Source organism: Anolis carolinensis, chromosome 6, assembly GCF_035594765.1.
Source record: "Anolis carolinensis isolate JA03-04 chromosome 6, rAnoCar3.1.pri, whole genome shotgun sequence".
NCBI lineage: Eukaryota > Metazoa > Chordata > Lepidosauria > Squamata > Dactyloidae > Anolis > Anolis carolinensis.
In genome coordinates, this window is record NC_085846.1 from 902655 (window position 1) to 922595 (window position 19941).

General features: G+C 46.1%; 1 protein-coding gene across 1 annotated transcript; it reads right to left on the reverse strand.

Annotated features, from left to right (window-relative positions):
- LOC134299921 (2-acylglycerol O-acyltransferase 2-like) lies at positions 1 to 12118 on the reverse strand. Its single transcript, XM_062984098.1, has 6 exons — positions 11971 to 12118; positions 9614 to 9792; positions 7950 to 8154; positions 5069 to 5243; positions 3488 to 3687; positions 1 to 452 (listed from the first exon to the last, which is right to left on the reverse strand). Exons 1-6 carry the CDS (start codon positions 12062 to 12064, stop codon positions 298 to 300), a joined length of 1008 nt encoding a protein of 335 aa, XP_062840168.1. The 5' UTR covers positions 12065 to 12118; the 3' UTR covers positions 1 to 297.
- Positions 12119 to 19941: the final 7823 nt, after the last annotated feature.

Sequence of the window (19941 nt, forward strand, 5' to 3'; positions counted from 1 at the left end):
TTCATTTTCCAATTTATTTCCTGCAAGAAGGAGAGACAATAAGGCCGCCCTTTTGCACACCTGTGGCCGTGACCACGGGACGGAGTCACTTGATCGTAGTGGGGAAACATCACCATCCCGAAGGAGAAGGAAGGAAGGTGGCCTTTCAAAGGAGGGAGGACCGGCCCTCCCCTTTAAGGCAGGCCTGCCGCCCTCCACCTGTGCCCAGTCTCCAAATGCCACCCCTCCTCTTGCCAGGAAGGAAGGAAAAAGTACGTGGTCCCAATCCCGGCCGCTGGCTCTTCTCCTTTCCCGGATCTAGACCAGGACCAGGTGCTTGTCCTCCGGGACGCCGTACTTGGCCTTGTGCTCCTCGAAGAGCTGGACCAGGCTCTGCAGGTAAGTGGCGTGGAGCTCGTCGATGGCCTCGCGGGAGGGGTGGGGGGTCTTGGGCACCAGGATGGGGGCCCCCACTGCGGGGAGAGAAGGAGGCGGGTCAGACAGGGAGGGGTCCGTCCCCAAAGGGAAGCATTATTATTTTATTGTGTTGCCGTGAGTTTTCCAGCCTGTCTGTACCCACAGCATTCTCTCCTGACATTTCGCCTGCATCTGTTGCAAGCATCCTCAGAGGTTTGTCTGGAAATGAGGCCAGTGGAGGGAGGGTGTGTGTGTGTGTGTGGATGTGTCTGTGTATACACACACACACACACACACACACACACACACAGAGTAGTCTCACTTATCCAACATAAACAGGCCGGCAGAATGTTGGATAATAAGGAGGGATTAAGGAAAAGCTTATTACACATCAAATTAGGTTATGATTTTACAAATTAAGCACCAAAACATGTTAAACAACAAATTTGACAGAAAAAGTAGTTCAATACGCAGTAATGCTATGTAGTAATTACTGTATTTATGAATTTAGCACCAAAATATCACAATGTAGTGAAAACATTGACTACAAAAATCCATTGGATAATCCAGAACGTTGGATAAGCGAGTGTTGGATAAGTGAGACTCTACTGTGTGTGTGTGTGTGTATGCATGCATGCATGCATGCATATATAGATCTCTCTCTCTCTCTCTCTCTCTCTCTGAAATGTCCAGGATGGGAGAAAAAAAATCCTTGCCAGTTTGAAGGTGGTGTGAACGTTGCAATGAACAATCTTGAATAGCATTGAGTGGCCATGATGTTGCATAGTCAATCGGTGAGGGTGTCTGCATAGAGGTAGCCTGGCTGCCGTTGCCTGGGGGCCTCCAAACAGTCAAATTGCCAGTTAACCCCTCCTAAACAAAGAATGCCCCCAGGCAACAACAGCCAGGCTTCCTCTATGCAGACACCCTCACTGATTGACCTTGCAGCTGCAAGGCTATTCAATGCTAATCAAGCTTGCTAATTGCAACATCCACACTTGCTTTAAACAGGCAAGAGTTCTTTCTCCCACCCTGGGCATTATTCCATAGGCATATATGCACTCCATTTGCCTCAGGCAAACCCTCTGGAGATGCTTGCCACAGATGCAGGCAAAACGTCAGGAGAGAATGTTGCTGGAACATGGCCAGACAGCCTGGAAAAATCACAGCAACCCAGTGATTCCAGCCATGAAAGCCTTCGACAACACATTATGTTTGTTTATACCCCACTTTTTCTTTCAACACAAAAATGCCCCCACCGTGACCTCCTTGCAAGGGGGGGGGGGTCTTCAGCTGCCCTTCTCTCTCTCTCTCTCTCTCTCTCTCTCTCTCTCTCTCTCTCTCTCTCTCTCTCTCTCTCTCTCTCTCCTCCTTTGCTTAGCCCTAGACGGTCAGACACTTGGGAGAAACAACAGCCAAGCGGCCAGAGGGGAACAGAGAGGCCTATAGGGCAAAGTCCAGAGACCCCCCCCCCCTTCCCCCTCCTCTGGGCTCCCACTGCTGCAGGGAGTTGCAACACTCAGGACGGAGTGGGAGGGAGCGTTGCCTCAGCCGGACTCTGGCAAGACTGGCAGCCAGTGGGGCAGGAGCCAAGGGTCAGGCTGGACGGGGCCTGGGGGCAGGGAAGCTGCTGGCTACACGAGGCAGCACGATTCTGGCCCAGGGTTATCAATGTCGTCGTTTCCTAAATGATTCTATCATTATAAACATTTAGGAAAAAGTTGATTAAACTGCACAAACTTTGTCTTTGCAGGGGTGGTGGGGGACACATCATCCTGCAGCAGCACATTGCGCAATGGTTTGCCAAAGAATATCTCCTCATAAGAGTCTCAGCCCATTCAACAGAGTTTGTGGCACAAAAACAATGTTTCTGGAGTAGAACAACTCCTTTCAAAGTAAGGACACCACCATGCAAAAGGAAGTAACCCTTCTTCAAACCAGGAAAGAAACAGTTTTATGGGCCATTGATCACCAGGGACCCCTTCTGGGGAGGGGAAAGTGGGGACTCTCTCTCTCTCTCTCTGCTCACTTTCTTAGTCACTCTCTCACTTGCTCTCGCTCACTCTTGCTCACTCACGTGCTCACTCACTTTTGCTCACTTGCCCACTCATTCTTGCTCTCTCGCTCACTCACTTTTGCTCACTCACTTGATCACTTACTCACTTTTGCTCACTTGCCCACTCATTTTTGCGCTCTCTCGCTCACCCACTTTTGCTCGCTCGCTCATGTTCTCACTCACTTTTGCTCACTCACTTGATCACTTACTCACTTTTGCTCACTTGCCCACTCATTCTTGCTCTCTCGCTCACTCACTTTTGCTCGCTCACTCATGTTCTCACTCACTTTTGCTCACTCATGTGCTCACTCACTTGATCACTTACTCACTTTTGCTCACTTGCCCACTCATTTTTGCTCTCTCTTGCTCACTCACTTTTGCTCACTTGCCCACTCATTCTTGCTCTCTCGCTCACTCACTTTTGCTCGCTCACTCATGTTCTCACTCACTTTTGCTCACTCATGTGCTCACTCACTTGATCACTTACTCACTTTTGCTCACTTGCCCACTCATTTTTGCTCTCTCTTGCTCACTCACTTTTGCTCGCTCACTCATGTGGTCACTCACTTTTGCTCACTCATGTGCTCACTCACTTGATCACTTACTCACTTTTGCTCACTTGCCCACTCATTTTTGCTCTCTCTTGCTCACTCACTTTTGCTCGCTCACTCATGTGGTCCCTCACTTTTGCTCACTCATGTTCTCACTCACTTTTGCTCACTCACTTGATCACTTACTCACTTTTGCTCACTTGCCCACTCATTCTTGCTCTCTCGCTCACTCACTTTTGCTCGCTCACTCATGTTCTCACTCACTTTTGCTCACTCACTTGATCACTTACTCACTTTTGCTCACTTGCCCACTCATTTTTGCTCTCTCTTGCTCACTCACTTTTGCTCGCTCACTCATGTTCTCACTCACTTTTGCTCACTCATGTGCTCACTCACTTGATTACTTACTCACTTTTGCTCACTCAGTTACTCTCACTCCCGCTCACTCTCTCTCGCCCACTCGCTCACTCTCTCGCCGTCTCACCAACGGTGTGGATGGGCCTGCGGAAGGGGAGGAGCCCGAAGTCGTACTGGAAGACCCCTCGGGCGTGGAAGAGGGGCAGCGCCAGCCCCATGAGCCTCTGGAGCCGCTCCTGCACCGCCCGGATGAGGGAGCCCCGCGGGTTGGAGACCTGCAGGAAGAGCTCGTTCTCCCCAAAGGAGAAGACCGGCACCAGCGCCGCCCTGAAGAAAAAGAGGGGGTGAGGGAGAGGTCAGGGGTCAAGAAGGGGCACTTGACCCCAACACAAACACCCCGCCCCTTGGGGATCCCAAAGGTCATTCCTTTCCCGCCACCAGGCCATTGGCCCTCCGGGCGGGGGTCCCCTCCCCTCCCCCACAAAGAGCCTCTCCCTCATTGAGAAATCACTCTGGTGACTGTCCAGGTACCAAACCTGTTAGGATTAGAAGGAAAATGAAGGTGCAAGCCTCCTAGTAGGGTGGCCGGACAAAAATACGGAAAGGACTTCAAGGGATTCAGTCCCAGCCTTTCCTTCCATCCGTCCCCTTTGCACTACGACACCAGAGACCCAAACAGGCCTCCAAAGTAGGATTACTTACAAAACTCATGCAAGAAGCATCTCACAGGGACAGGCTTTCTTAGGTAGAATTAAAGGTAGGCTCAAATCAAGGAGAAGACTCAACCCAGTAAAATAGAAGATTCTCCATCTCTTAGTAAGGAGAAAGAGAGAAACCTTCTCACCTTATGGTGAGGAAAAATGAACAAGAAGGCCAAAGACAAAGGGAAGCTCACTGGTACCTTAAAACTCGGGGCTATGTCTGTTTTTATTGTTATTTTAAAGCTAAGCGTACTGTTTTAATCTATTTCTGTAAACCACTCCAAGCCAAACTGGGAATAGCGGTATACAAGTCTAATAAAATAAATAAATAAATAAATAAAACAAAAGGGTCTTCCCCTCTTTTTGGATATCAAATAATAATAATAAAATTTTATTTTTATACCCCGCCCCATCTCCCCGAGGGGACTCGGGGCGGCTTACATGGGGCCAAGCCCAGGCAACAAGCAATATAAAACACAGCAATAAAACTAAATAATAAACAAATAAAATCACATATACCAATAAACAATAAGCACACTTTGATAAAAACTTGGGTTGGCTCCTAAAAGGGGTAGTGGACCAGAAAAGTGCAAATAGTTTTATACAGTACAGACTAGGAAAGAGGTAGGTACCAGGGACTATTATCCCATTAAGGTGCTGGAGGAGGCATACACCTAAAGACTATATACGGCAAGGAGTAAAAATGCTATAAAAACAGAATGGACAAACAGGGCAATCTCAAAGTAAGGAAATCAGTCGCCAAAGCCTGTTGGAAGAGCTCTTCTGCAAAATAAGGAGGGAAGGGGCCTGCCTGATCTCCCCGGGGAGAGTTCCAGAGCTGGGGGGCCACGATGGAGAAGTCCCTCTCCATAGTGAAGAAGGGAATCTTCTTCTGCCTGTGTGACTTCCAACATGGAGATGACCCAAAAGGAGTAGCTGGCAATCATGCAAGAGGAAGCGGGCGAGATGGTTGCAGTCCCAACAAGAGGTCCTCCCCCCCCCCTTACCCGTGCGTGAGGGCCATCTTGATGAACCCCTTCCGGTGGAGGACCTGGAGGGTGAGGGCCCCCGGCCGGGCCTCAAGGGACTCGGAGGGCCCCCCCACCGCAATGACCGCCACCTGCCCCCCGCCCTCGTGGCTCAGGAGATAGGCCGCGCTGGCCTTGTCCGAGGAGACCAGCCCTGCGGAGAGAGAGAGAGAGAGAGAGAAGAGGGTGAGTGTGCTGCGATGGACACCTGGCCTGACACTCCTTGACCATGTGCCAAACAATGACAGCTGTCAAAGACTAGGAAGAAAAGCCATCAAGCAAGAAAAGGTAGGAAGAAAGGCTCCAGTGGTCCAGCCATGTCATGGGAAGAGAACCAACATCAGGAGCACAAGCAGCATTGCGTAGATGGATGGATGGACGGACAGAGAGAGAGGCATAGTTACATGCATACCAGGCATGTAGCCAGGGGGGGACTTGAGGGGCTTCAGCCCCCCCCCCCCGAAATTCTCAGGATGGTCCACAAGAAGGCCTTACATTTATGATTTAAACCAGGGGTCCCCAAACTAAGGCCCGGGGGCCGGATGCGGCCCTCCAAGGTCATTTACCTGGCCCCCGCCCTCAGTTTTATAAAATAATTATTTTTATATCAGTTTTAATAATATAATATATTGTATATACATATAATATTGATAATAATCTTATGTTATACAATATAATACTAATAGTAATACCATATAATAATATTAATTGTATGTTATATATTACATCTATATATATAAAAGGATAATGAAATTTCAGCCTAGGACAAAGCAACAAAACTACACATCCCAGAAACACTAAACTTGGCAGCACAACCCGTCATCCACGCCTCTACGTTCATACAACAAAAAGAAAACAAAAATAAAGTCCTAATTAGAGGGAGATGAAGAATTGTTTTTATCCAATTGCTGCCAGTTAGAAGGCTAAGCTCCACCCACTTGGTCTCCTAGCAACCCACTCAGCCCAAGGGACAGGCAGAGTTAGGCCTCACTTAGGCCTCTTCCACACTGCCTATAAAATACAGATTATCTGATTTTAACTGGATTATATGGCAGTGTAGACTCAAGGCCCTTCCACACAGCTATATAACCCATTTATAATGGACTTAATGTAAGGAAAAACCTTTACCCTTTACCTTAACAACCACCAATTCCTCAATACTTTATTTCCCATACTACCACAGCAATGCGTGGCCGGGCACAGCTAGTATTATATAATAGTATAGTGGTATAGTTCAATACAGTAATATATTATGCTAATATCGTGTTATGCTAATAATATAATACATTGTATGTACATACAGCTGCTCTGAGTCCCCTTCGGGGTGAGAAGGGTGGGATATAAATGTAGTAAATAAATGCAGTAAATAAATAAATAATTTTAGACTTAGGCTCGGCCAAAGTCTGACATGACTTGAAGGCACACCAACAACAACAATCCTAATTAACTTGACTATCTCATTGGCCAGTTGCAGGCCCACACTTTCCATTGAAATCCTAATAGGTTTATGTTGGTTAAAATTGTTTTCATTTTTAAATATTGTATTGTTCTTTCGTTGTTGTTGTTGTTGCACTACAAATAAGACATGTGCAGTATGCATAGGAATTTGTTTGTATTTTTTTTTTCAAATGATAATTCGGCCCCTCCACAGTCTGAAGGATTGTGGACCGGCCCCCTGCTTAAAAAGTTTGGGGACCCCTGATTTAAACTGTTATGTTTATTCATATCATGATCTGATCACCATGCTCAATATATCCCATATACATGGGGGCATTGGGATAACAATACAAAAGGTTTGCTAGGGTAGACCCTCTCCCGCTCAGAATCAGCCCCCCCCCCCCCCCAACCAAAATCCCAGCCCTTCCTGAAACAAAATCCTGGCTACGGGCCTGATGCATACATATATGGATGGATGGACACATAGATAATAGACAGATGATAGATAGATTGATGGATAGATAGTGCACATAGATACACAGATAGTCAGTCAAAGACTAGGAATAAAAGCGACCAGCAAGAAAATGCAGAAAGCAAGGCTATAGTGGCCCGGCTGTGTCATGAGAAGAAAACCAACATCAGGAGCACAAATAACACTGCATAGCATAGATAGAAGAATACATAGATATATGGATAGATACATAGATGGATAGACAGATGGATGGAAAGTTGGATGGATGGATAGATAGATGTTGTAGTTGTTTCAGTTGTTTCCGACTCTTCGTGATCTCATGGACCAGATAGATAGACAGACATATATATACATATATATATGTCTGGCGCCTTCCCTACCATCCTTTAAGAAACAATTCAAAACCTGGATGTTTGGGCTAGCCTTTGGAGAGACAGCCATTGGATGACCAGCCTCATTATAATTATAATTCTATTCTGAATGTTATTAGGTTCCTTTCACTGGGATATTTTAATCTAATGATTTTATCTTATATTGCTGCTATAGTCCCCCCCACCTTTGAAGTTGACTGAATCGCATTGGTGGTTGTTTGATATTATTACTATTGATATTATTACTGTTGTTTAAATCTTGGTTTTAACTTGTGTTTTATCATCTTCTTGTGTTTTAAACTGTGTGTATTGTCAATGTATTTGCGCTGTTACTTTTGTAACATTGTGAGCCGCCCCGAGTCCCCACGGGGAGATGGTGGCGGGGTATAAATAAAGTTTTATTATTATTATTATATATGGATGGATAGATAGACAGATAGTCAGATAATCAAATGGATGGATGGATGCATACATGCATAGATAGGGTTAGATGGGAAGGAGGATGTGTGTATGAGAGTGGGGGTCTCCCTCCAGGAGCACCCTCCCCATAATAGCGACCCCCCCCCCCTCCTTGTCTCACCTCCGCTCATGATGTAGTCTCGGAAGAAGGGCACCTTGAACCAGAAGGGCAGCATCAGGAGGTGGGGCGTGAGGCCCGGGAAGAGCTCAGAGAAGCCCGTGGCCTCCGTGCAGAAGTTCCCAAAGGCCCCCGCCACCAGCACCCCGTGCGGGTGGAAGCCAAACAGGTAGTTGCGCCGCGCATCCAGCTCCGCCGTGCGCACCAGCTGGGAAGGAAAAGTGGAGAATGAGGGCCAGTGGGGAGGGGGGGGCAGGGTCAGAGCCCCCCCCCCAAGAGGCATGATAATAAAATACAACGATAAATTGAAAATGATAATATAATCCATACGGAAATTATAAAATATAACATAATAAAATAATAGATGTAATTATGTAAAATTATATGCGATTATTATGGGATAGCATGGGAATAAACAATCACATGATAAATTAATAAAATGTAATGGTGAAAAATTATAATATGAAGACAATAAAATATAATAAAATATAATAATTTAAAATTAAGTATGATGACATTAGAACAAAGTGTAACGTGGTAATTAATAAAATATGATAATGTAAAAATCAAATGATGATAGTATAATGGGGGCCTCTGGTGGTGCAGCGTGTTAAAGCGCTGAGCTGCTGAACTTGCAGACCAGAAGGTTGCAGGTTCGAATCCCAGGAGCAGAATGAGCTCCTGCTGTTAGCCCCAGCTCCTGCCAACCTAGCAGTTCAAAAACATGCAAATGTGAGTAGATCAATAGGTACCGCTTTGGCGGGAAGGTAATGGTGCCCATGGCCACATGACCTTGGAGGAGTTTACGGACAACGCCGGCTCCTCGGCTTAGAAATGGAGATGAGCACCAACCCCCAGAGTTGGTCACGACTGGACTTAACATCAGGGGAAACCTTTACCTTTACTTAATGGTTGAATAAATATAGAGTCTCACTCATCCAAGCTTCTGGATTATCCAACACATTTTTGTAGTCAATGTTTTTAATACATTGTGATATTTTGGTGCTTAATTCACAAATACAGTAATTACTACATAGCATTACTGCACATTGAACTACTCTTTCTGTCAAATTTGTTGTATAACATGATGTTTTGGTGCTTAATTTGTAAAATCATAACTTAATTTGATGTTTAATAGGTTTTTCCCTCTGGGGATATGGTAGCGGGGTACAAAAATAAAATTATTATTATATTATTATTTTCCTTAATCCCTCCTTATTATCCAACATATTCGCTTATCCAAGGTTCTGCTGGCCCGTTTATGTTGGATAAGCGAGACTCTACCATAATATGAAAACAATAAAATATATATGATAAAAAGGTAAAGGTAAAGGTTTTCCCCTGACGTTAAGTCCAGTCGTGTCCGACTGTGGGAGTTGGGGCTCATCTCCATTTCTAAGCCGAAGAGCCGGCGTTGTCCGTAGACACCTCCAAGGTCATGTGGCCACTGGCATGACTGCAAGAAGCGCCAATATAAAATATTGGGAAATTATACAATGATAATATAATATTTGAATATGAAAATATAAGAATACTAATAATTTAAAAAGGAGAATAGAGAGGGGAGGAAGGGTCCAGGGTCGCTGTGATTCCCTTCTGATCCCAAATGGCAGCCCCCAAAAAGACCCCCGCCCCCCCAAAAAAGACAACCCCCTCCCGTTACTGACCGTGATGGGGAAGTAGTCCCGGAAGTGCCTCCAGACGGCCCATCGCCGGACCCAGGCGGAGCGGCGGCCCCCCCGGGCGGGGGTCTCCCAGTCCAGGTAGAGCCAGGCGGCGTAGAGGGCGGCCAGCGCCCACCCCTCGCCCACCAGCAGCGCCCCGAAGAGCAGCAGGCAGCACTGCGCTGGGGGGGGGGGGGGGGAGGGAAGAGGGGGGTCAGTGGCGGTAAGGGGGGAAGGACCCCCGCAGCCCCTTCCCCAGAGAGAGCCCGGCCCCCCTCCCGCCACACAGGTGCTCCAGGCGGAAGAGCCCCCTCCCCCCCCCGTGACCCTTCAGCCCATTCCTTTTGAACCCGAAGCTCCCTTTTGGACTACATCTCCTAGCATCCCTCAGCAACCCAGTTCCTTGTGTGTCCCCTGAAGACGCCATAAGCCATAGGTGCAGGCGAAACGTCAGGAGAGAATGCTGCTGGAACATATTGGCCACACAACCCAGAAAACTCACAGCAACCCAGTTTGTATTGACTCCCCAAGCTCTTCGTGGGGCCCTTCCTTCCACACAGCCCCAGAACCCAGAATGTCGAGGCAGGAAACCCCACAATGCCTGCTTTGAACTGGGTTATCTGAGTCCACACGGCCACATAGCCCAGCTCAAAGCAGATCACGTGGGATTGGATTCAGCTGTGTGGATACAAAGCTTCATTTCTGTGATCCGGTGGTTCTCAGCCTTTAGGCCTCCAGGTGGTTCGGACTTCAATTCCCAGAAATCCCAGCCATCTTACCAGCTGTTAGGAATCATGGGAGCTGGAGTCCAAAACACCTGGAGGCCCAGGGTGGGGCGCCCCTGCTGCAACCCTCCAGCAACTGCTTTCCTTGGGAACTAGAAGTCCCTGCCTCCCCCAGGATCACAGTTCCTCTCGGACTACAGGTCCCAGAATCCTCTTAAGACTAGAAATGACTTTTTAGTGTATCTACTACTGTATTTTCATTTTGTTCTTTTCCACACTGCTGCTATTTAATTGCTTTGCAACTTTTGTATTGTACCCTTTTAAACTTTGCCAAGTGGGGAGTGTCAGCCCCTTGAGCCCCCCCCCCCCCCGCGGGGAGAAAGGTGGGCTAGGAATAAGGTAAGAAATAAATTAGCTTTTAACTCTGAATATGTTTTAAAAGGTTTTTAACTGGGGATTTTTTTTAAAAAAAATACTGTTTATATTTAATCCTGTTTTAATATTTGCAAATTGCCATGTTTTAAATTGTTATCCTGACACTTTTAGGTTCAGCCTAGCTTTGAGTCTCCTGAGGGAGAGATAAAGCAGGGTACAAATGATAATAATAATAATAATAATAAACATTATACAATTTAAATTGTATGCTAATGCTTTATGTCACCTTAACATAAATCATTATCATACAATTATTATTATTAGTAATAATAATACTATATATATATATATATATATATATATATATATATATATATATAGTATGTTAATGCTTTTATGTTAAACTGCTTCAATGTTCTCCTGCAGGAGAAATAAAGCGGGCTATAAATATAATAATAATAATAATAATAATAATAATAATAATAATAATAAATTATACAGTATACACACATACACATATAATTGTATGCTGATGTTTTTATGTTAAGCTGCTTTGAGTTTCCTGCAGGAGAGGTAAAGCGGGGAATAAATATATATTATAATAATGAATATATAATATATATCTATATATATAAAAGGGTAATGAAATTTCGGCCTAGGACAAAACTACCCATCCCAGAAACACTAAACTTGGCAGCACAACCCCTCATCCATGCCTCCACGTTGATACAACAAAAAGCTCCAGCTACTCCAGAAAACGGCCAGGCTTTGAGACTGCAAGGCTATTCACTGCTATTCCACTTGGCCAACAAAGGATTCCCATAAGCCACAGCAATGCGTGGCCGGGCAAAGCTAGTTATATCAATATAATAATAATTTTAAATTGTGTGCTGATGCTTTTACGTCAAGCTGCTTTGAGTCTCCTGCAGGTGAAATAAAGTGGGGTATAAACAACAACAACAACACACATATATAATTGCTATCCCCTTCATTGGGAAAATAGCGTACAAAGAAGGTAAAATAATAATATAATAATAATAATAATAATAATAATAATAATAATAATAATAATAATAATCGTATGCTGGTGCTTTTATGATAGGCCGCACTGAATCTCCTGCAGGAGAGATAAAGCGGAGTATAAGTCAGTAACACCATAATAATAACAGGAATAGACATGCCGGGCTCCTCCAGCCTTTGCAGCTCCATGTGGGGGAATCCCTGCGCGAACCCCCCCCCCCCCTTCCCTGGTGGGCTCACCGAGGGCGAGGAAGGAGAAGACCCATTGGAGGACGGCGGCGGTCTGGAGGCGGCGGCGGAGCGGGAGGCGCAGCGGGGCGAACTGCGGCCACATCGTCCACGGCCGGGAAGAGAGAGGGAGGGAGGGGGGGGAGGGGGGGGAGGGGGCTTATCAGGGCGCCCAGGCCACGCCCACACGCCCCTCCGCCACGCCCCCGGGCTCCCATTCGCCGGGCCCTCCCCCCGGGCGCCCAATTAGCGGGTCGGCAAAACTTCCAGGCCCCTCCCCCCTCCCTCTTGCACCTGGGAGGGGGGGGGGGCTCCGTCCGGAGGGGCTCACCTGAGCCAAAGGTCGCCACCTTCAGCTTCCCAAACGCACTTCCTTGGGTTGCTGTGAGTTTTCTGGGCTGTATAGACAATATGTTCCAGCTGCAGTCTCTCCTGACGTTTCGCCTGCATCGGTGGCTATGAAGTAAGTGGAGTGTATCTATACCTGTTGGAGCCTCGGTGGCGAAGTGTGTTAAAGCACTGAGCTGGAGACCGAAAGGTCGCAGGTTCAAATCCTGGGAGCAGAATGAGCGTCCGCTGTTAGCTCCAGCTCCTGCCAACCTAGCAGTTCGAAAACATGCCAATGTGAGTAGATCAATAGGTACAGCTTCGGCGGGAAGGTAACGGTGCTCCATGCAGTCATGCCAATAGCCACATGACCTTGGAGGTGTCTATGGACAACGCCGGCTCTTTGGCTTAGAAATGGAGATGAGCACCAACCCCCAGAGTCAGACACGACTGGACTTAACGTCAGGGGAAGTCTTTACCTTTTCCATTTTATCTATACCTGTGGAATAATGTCCAGGGTCGGAGAAAGAACCCTTGTCTGAAGCAAGTGTGAAGGTTGCAGTGAGCAAGCTTGGTTAGCATTGAGTAGCCTTGCAGCTGCAAAGTCAATCCGTGAGGATCTCGGCATAGAGGTAGCCTGGCTGTTGTTGCCTGGAGGCATCCAGTGAATGTTGCAATTAGCAAGCTTGAATAGCGTTGAGTAGAATTGCAGCCGCAACATCAATCGTTAAGGGTATGTGCATAGATGTAGCCTGGCTGCTGTTGCCTGGAGGCAGGCCTGTAGCCGGGGGGAGGGGTTAGGGGTTCAACCCCCCCCCCCGAAATTTTTCAGGTTAAAAAAAAAACCTGGTTTACTCATGAATTTTAACTGGTTAAGCAAATCCCCATGCTACATCTATGAGATGCAAAAAATTAAGAGTCCCTCAAGGCACTATCTCAAGCAGATATTGACAGGACTGTAGCCGGGAGGGGGGGTTAGGGGTTCAACCCCCCCCCCCCCCCGAATATTTTTTTTTTAAAAACCTGAATTTTTTTCCTGGCTACGGCCCTGCCTGGAGGCATCTTCTGAACATATAAACCCAACTTGCCTCATTTCCAACAGACCTCACAACCTCTGAGGATGCCTGGCATAGGCTCAGGCAAAACATCAGGAGAGAATGCTTATGGAGCATGGCCAGGCAGCCTGGAAAACTCACAGCAACCCAGTGATTCTGACCATGAAAACCTTCTGAATGTTGCAATGCGCAAGCTTGAACAGCATTGAATAGCCTTGCAGCTGCAAAGTCAATTACTGAGGGTCTCTGCATAGAGGAGCAAACATTTGAAGAGACACGGCAACTACCTGCAACTTCTCTGGGACAGAACAACAACAACAACAAGCAGGTCCCTCTTTTATAACTTTGACAAAAGGTTGCCTATGTGACTTCCGGCAGGAGTCCTTCTAGAAGGTTCCCTGGGACTTGCAAACAGTCCTGTAAGCCCATGCAAATGTTAACTGGGTCCCATTAAGCAAACAATAGGATGGGAGACAGGAACACACATGGCCTGAATCACTGAGTTGCTGTGAGTTCTTCAGGCTGCGTGGCCCTGTTCCAGCATGATTCTCTGTTGCTGTTTCACCTGCATATGTGGTTAATGGCCTCTGCAGCGGATCTGTTGGTGGTGAGGCAAGTGGAGGGTATCTGTGCCTGTGAAATAATGTCAAGGGCGGGAGAAAGAACCTTGTCTGTTTGAAGCAAGTGTGGAAAATATTGACTAGCCATGAAGTTTGCAAAGTTTATCAGTGAGGGTATCTGCATAGAGGTAGCCTGGCCGTTGTTGCCTGGGGGCATCCTGTTTGGAAGGTGTTCACTGGCACTTTGCACTCTGGGGTGGAATTCCCCCATGAAAATGAGCAAAATCAGATCACCAGGATTAAAAAACACCAGAATCAAGGCAGTAAATAAGGAACGCCACTCAGAAACGGGAGAACTCCAGACAGCAAACAACCAAGTGCCAGTTAACACTATGTGTGTATAATGTGATCCGCCCTGAGTCCCCTTCGGGGTGAGAAGGGCGGAATATAAATACTGCAAATAAATAAATAAATAAATAAAAACACCTCCCAAATAGAGGATGCCTCCAGGCAACAGAGGTCAGGCTATCTCTATGGAAATGGCCTCACTGATTGACTTTGCAGCTTCATGGCTACTCAATGCTAACCAAGCTTGCTCATTGCTCATTGCAACATCCATACTTGCTTCAGACAGACAGGGGCATTATGCCACAGGTAGATATTCACTCCACTTGCCTCATTTCAAACAGACCTTTGAACAAACCTCTGAGGATGCCTGCCATTGATACAGGTGAAACGCCAGGAAAGAATGCTGCTGGAACAAGGCCATACAGCCCAAAAAGCCTTTGATGTCACATCAACACTTCCTTGGATTGGAACTTCCCTCCTTCCACTGTAAGTTTTCTCATCCCGCAAGAGGTATTTAATGTCTTTATAGTTACTTTTTATTATTTCCTGTTACAGTAGAGTCTCACTTATCCAACATAAACGGGCCACCAGAATGTTGGATAAGCGAATAAATTGGATAATAAGGAGGGATTAAGGAAAAGCCTATTAAACATCAAATTAGATTATGATTTTACAAATTAAGCAGCAAAACATGTTTTACAACAAATTTGACAGAAAAAGTAGTTCAATGCGCAGTAATGCTATGTAGTAATTACCGTATTTATGAATTTAGCACCAAAATATCACGATGTATTGAAAACATTGATTACAAAAATGCGTTGGATAATCCAGAATATAGGATAAGCGAATGCTGGATAAGTGAGACTCTACTGTATTACTATGTTATTGTTTATTGATGTATTGTACATTGTTATTGTTTTGTATCTGATATTTCTGTGAGCTGCCCAGAGTCCCCTCCGGGGGAGATGGTGGCGGGATTCAAATAAACTTATTATTATTATTATTATTATTATTATTATTATTATTATTATTATTTTATTATGACACAGCAAACAAGATAGATATGCTGGATTTCATATCACAAAATCACAAGTCGAACACTTCCCAAGTGTCTAGGACTGTGTGATGTATTTTCGGATGATGCGTGCAGATCCCAGTAGGGTGGCCTTTTGCAGTTGGCAGATCGTAATTTTTTCAATGTCTATGGTTTCCAAATGCCGGCTGAGATCTTTTGGCATGGCACCCAGTGTGCCCATCACCTTATATTATCATTATTACTGTATAACTAATCCAAAGAACAGTCACATTATCACACAGAAAGAAGGACAGGGGAAAGATATCGCTATGTAACAAAATGTGAAAAACAAGTTCTCTTTCTTGTTAGAAAGTTTCATTTCCTGTTTAATTGTGTTGTCCCGGCTTGGAGAGTCATCGTTCTACTATTGTTTCCCGTAGTCTAGGCCACGCCTGGGGCGAGTTCCAGGTGTTTTGGACTTCATCTCCCACAATTCCTAACAGCCAGTAGACTCTTAATAATTGTGGGAGTTGAAGCTCAGAACACCTAGAAGGAGGGCCAAAGTTGGCCCATGCCAGCTCTATGATGAGACAGATATGGCGGGGGGGGGGGGGGGGGAGAGGGAGGGGGCGATTCTAGATCCCCAGGAGAGAGAGAGAGAGACCCCAAGGGCAAAACACCCCCAACAGGAGCTATCCAGCCTCTGCTTAATGATAAGTAATAGTAATAATGATTAACATTTAATTAATTAATTAATAGACCCCCTTCTCGGCCATCCAGCTCAACTCCCTTCTTTCTGCCAGGCAGGAAAAACACAATCAATACACCCCCGATAGATGGCCACCCAGCCTCTGCTTAATGATCAGTAATAAATGATGATGATGATGATAATAATAATAAATAGAATTGGAAGAGACACCCCCCAAGGGCCATTCAGTCTAGCCCCTTCTTTCTGCCAGGCAGGTAAAGCACAATGAAAGCACTCCTGACAGATGTCCACCCAGCCTCTGCTTGCTCAGCGATCTCCGATAAAGGATCCTGACTTGGATGAAGAGACCCCTAAAGGCCATCCAGCCCAGGCCCACTTTGGACTGGGTGGCCCATGAGGTCTCTTCCAACTCTACTATTCTATATTAACTCAAAACTTGGGCAGATTGTACTATGGCAGGATGTCTCCCCCTCCCGCAAAGACAAAGCCTCCCCCTGTTTTAATGATAGAACCAATTAGGAAATGGCATTCATAACCCAGTAACATATTGAGGAAGTGGATAAGGTTTCCTTTGGTGTTTTGTTGTGTTGTCTTGGTCTGGGGGTGTCGCAATGTCCCAATGTCTTTGGTCTTTTGTTGTGTTGTCTTGGTCTGGGGGTGTTGCAATGTCCCAATGTCTTTGGTCTTTTGTTGTGTTTTGTTGGTCTTGGGGGTGTCGCAATGTCCCAATGTCTTTGGTCTTTTGTTGTGTTGTCTTGGTCTGGGGGTGTCGCAATGTCCCAATGTCTTTGGTCTTTTGTTGTGTTGTCTTGGTCTGGGGTTGTTGCAATGTCCCAATGTCTTTGGTCTTTTGTTGTGTTTTGTTGGTCTTGGGGATGTCGCAATGTCCCAATGTCTTTGGTCTTTTGTTGTGTTTTGTTGGTCTTGGGGGTGTCGCAATGTCCCAATGTCTTTGGTCTTTTGTTGTGTTGTCTTGGTCTGGGGGTGTCGCAATGTCCCAATGTCTTTGGTCTTTTGTTGTGTTGTCTTGGTCTGGGGGTGTCGCAATGTCCCAATGTCTTTGGTCTTTTGTTGTGTTTTGTTGGTCTTGGGGGTGTTGCAATGTCCCAATGTCTTTGGTCTTTTGTTGTGTTTTGTTGGTCTTGGGGGTGTCGCAATGTCCCAATGTCTTTGGTCTTTTGTTGTGTTGTCTTGGTCTGGGGGTGTGGCAATGTCCCAATGTCTTTGGTGTTTTGTTGTGTTGTCTTGTTCTGGGTGTGTTGCAATGTCCCAATGTCTTTGGTCTTTTGTTGTGTTGTCTTGGTCTGGGGGTGTCGCAATGTCCCAATGTCTTTGGTCTTTTGTTGTGTTGTCTTGGTCTGGGGGTGTTGCAATGTCCCAATGTCTTTGGTCTTTTGTTGTGTTGTCTTGGTCTGGGGGTGTCGCAATGTCCCAATGTCTTTGGTCTTTTGTTGTGTTGTCTTGGTCTGGGGGTGTCGCAATGTCCCAATGTCTTTGGTGTTTTGTTGTGTTGTCTTGTTCTGGGTGTGTTGCAATGTCCCAATGTCTTTGGTCTTTTGTTGTGTTGTCTTGGTCTGGGGGTGTCGCAATGTCCCAATGTCTTTGGTCTTTTGTTGTGTTGTCTTGGTCTGGGGGTGTCGCAATGTCCCAATGTCTTTGGTCTTTTGTTGTGTTGTCTTGGTCTGGGGGTGTCGCAATGTCCCAATGTCTTTGGTCTTTTGTTGTGTTGTCTTGATCTGGGGGTGTCGCAATGTCCCAATGTCTTTGGTCTTTTGTTGTGTTGTCTTGGTCTGGGGGTGTCGCAATGTCCCAATGTCTTTGGTGTTTTGTTGTGTTGTCTTGTTCTGGGTGTGTTGCAATGTCCCAATGTCTTTGGTCTTTTGTTGTGTTGTCTTGGTCTGGGGGTGTCGCAATGTCCCAATGTCTTTGGTCTTTTGTTGTGTTGTCTTGGTCTGGGGGTGTTGCAATGTCCCAATGTCTTTGGTCTTTTGTTGTGTTTTGTTGGTCTGGGGGTGTTGCAATGTCCCAATGTCTTTGGTCTTTTGTTGTGTTTTGTTGGTCTTGGGGGTGTCGCAATGTCCCAATGTCTTTGGTCTTTTGTTGTGTTGTCTTGGTCTGGGGGTGTCGCAATGTCCCAATGTCTTTGGTCTTTTGTTGTGTTGTCTTGATCTGGGGGTGTCGCAATGTCCCAATGTCTTTGGTCTTTTGTTGTGTTGTCTTGGTCTGGGGGTGTCGCAATGTCCCAATGTCTTTGGTCTTTTGTTGTGTTGTCTTGGTCTGGGGGTGTCGCAATGTCCCAATGTCTTTGGTGTTTTGTTATGTTGTCTTGGTCTGGGGGTGTTGCAATGTCCCAATGTCTTTGGTCTTTTGTTGTGTTGTCTTGGTCTGGGGGTGTTGCAATGTCTCAATGTCTTTGGTCTTTTGTTGTGTTTTGTTGGTCTTGGGGATGTCGCAATGTCCCAATGTCTTTGGTCTTTTGTTGTGTTTTGTTGGTCTTGGGGGTGTCGCAATGTCCCAATGTCTTTGGTCTTTTGTTGTGTTGTCTTGGTCTGGGGGTGTCGCAATGTCCCAATGTCTTTGGTCTTTTGTTGTGTTTTGTTGGTCTTGGGGGTGTCGCAATGTCCCAATGTCTTTGGTCTTTTGTTGTGTTGTCTTGGTCTGGGGGTGTCGCAATGTCCCAATGTCTTTGGTCTTTTGTTGTGTTGTCTTGGTCTGGGGGTGTCGCAATGTCCCAATGTCTTTGGTCTTTTGTTGTGTTTTGTTGGTCTTGGGGGTGTCGCAATGTCCCAATGTCTTTGGTGTTTTGTTGTGTTGTCTTGGTCTGGGGGTGTCGCAATGTCCCAATGTCTTTGGTGTTTTGTTGTGTTGTCTTGATCTGGGGGTGTCGCAATGTCCCAATGTCTTTGGTGTTTTGTTGTGTTGTCTTGGTCTGGGGGTGTCGCAATGTCCCAATGTCTTTGGTCTTTTGTTGTGTTGTCTTGGTCTGGGGGTGTCGCAATGTCCCAATGTCTTTGGTCTTTTGTTGTGTTGTCTTGGTCTGGGGGTGTCGCAATGTCCCAATGTCTTTGGTCTTTTGTTGTGTTGTCTTGGTCTGGGGGTGTCGCAATGTCCCAATGTCTTTGGTTTTTTGTTGTGTTGTCTTGGTCTGGGGGTGTTGCAATGTCCCAATGTCTTTGGTCTTTTGTTGTGTTGTCTTGGTCTGGGGGTGTTGCAATGTCCCAATGTCTTTGGTCTTTTGTTGTGTTGTCTTGGTCTGGGGGTGTCGCAATGTCCCAATGTCTTTGGTCTTTTGTTGTGTTGTCTTGGTCTGGGGGTGTCGCAATGTCCCAATGTCTTTGGTCTTTTGTTGTGTTTTGTTTGTCTTGGGGGTGTTGCAATGTCCCAATGTCTTTGGTTTTTTGTTGTGTTGTCTTGGTCTGGGGGTGTTGCAATGTCCCAATGTCTTTGGTCTTTTGTTGTGTTGTCTTGGTCTGGGGGTGTTGCAATGTCCCAATGTCTTTGGTCTTTTGTTGTGTTGTCTTGGTCTGGGGGTGTCGCAATGTCCCAATGTCTTTGGTGTTTTGTTGTGTTGTCTTGGTCTGGGGGTGTCGCAATGTCCCAATGTCTTTGGTGTTTTGTTGTGTTGTCTTGATCTGGGGGTGTCGCAATGTCCCAATGTCTTTGGTGTTTTGTTGTGTTGTCTTGGTCTGGGGGTGTCGCAATGTCCCAATGTCTTTGGTCTTTTGTTGTGTTGTCTTGGTCTGGGGGTGTTGCAATGTCCCAATGTCTTTGGTCTTTTGTTGTGTTTTGTTGGTCTTGGGGGTGTTGCAATGTCCCAATGTCTTTGGTCTTTTGTTGTGTTGTCTTGGTCTGGGGGTGTCGCAATGTCCCAATGTCTTTGGTCTTTTGTTGTGTTGTCTTGGTCTGGGGGTGTCGCAATGTCCCAATGTCTTTGGTCTTTTGTTGTGTTGTCTTGGTCTGGGGGTGTCG

Excerpts from the sequence above, each read along its gene's own strand:
- LOC134299921 (XM_062984098.1), bottom strand. The coding sequence starts at position 12,064 with ATGTGGCCGCAGTTCGCCCCGCTGCGCCTCCCGCTCCGCCGCCGCCTC. Across the intron at positions 3,688-5,068 it reads AAGATGGCCCTCACGCACGG|GGCGGCGCTGGTGCCGGTCT; the intron begins GTAAGGGGGGGG and ends CTTTTTCTTCAG. Across the intron at positions 453-3,487 it reads CAGGCCCATCCACACCGTTG|TGGGGGCCCCCATCCTGGTG; the intron begins GTGAGACGGCGA and ends CTCTCCCCGCAG.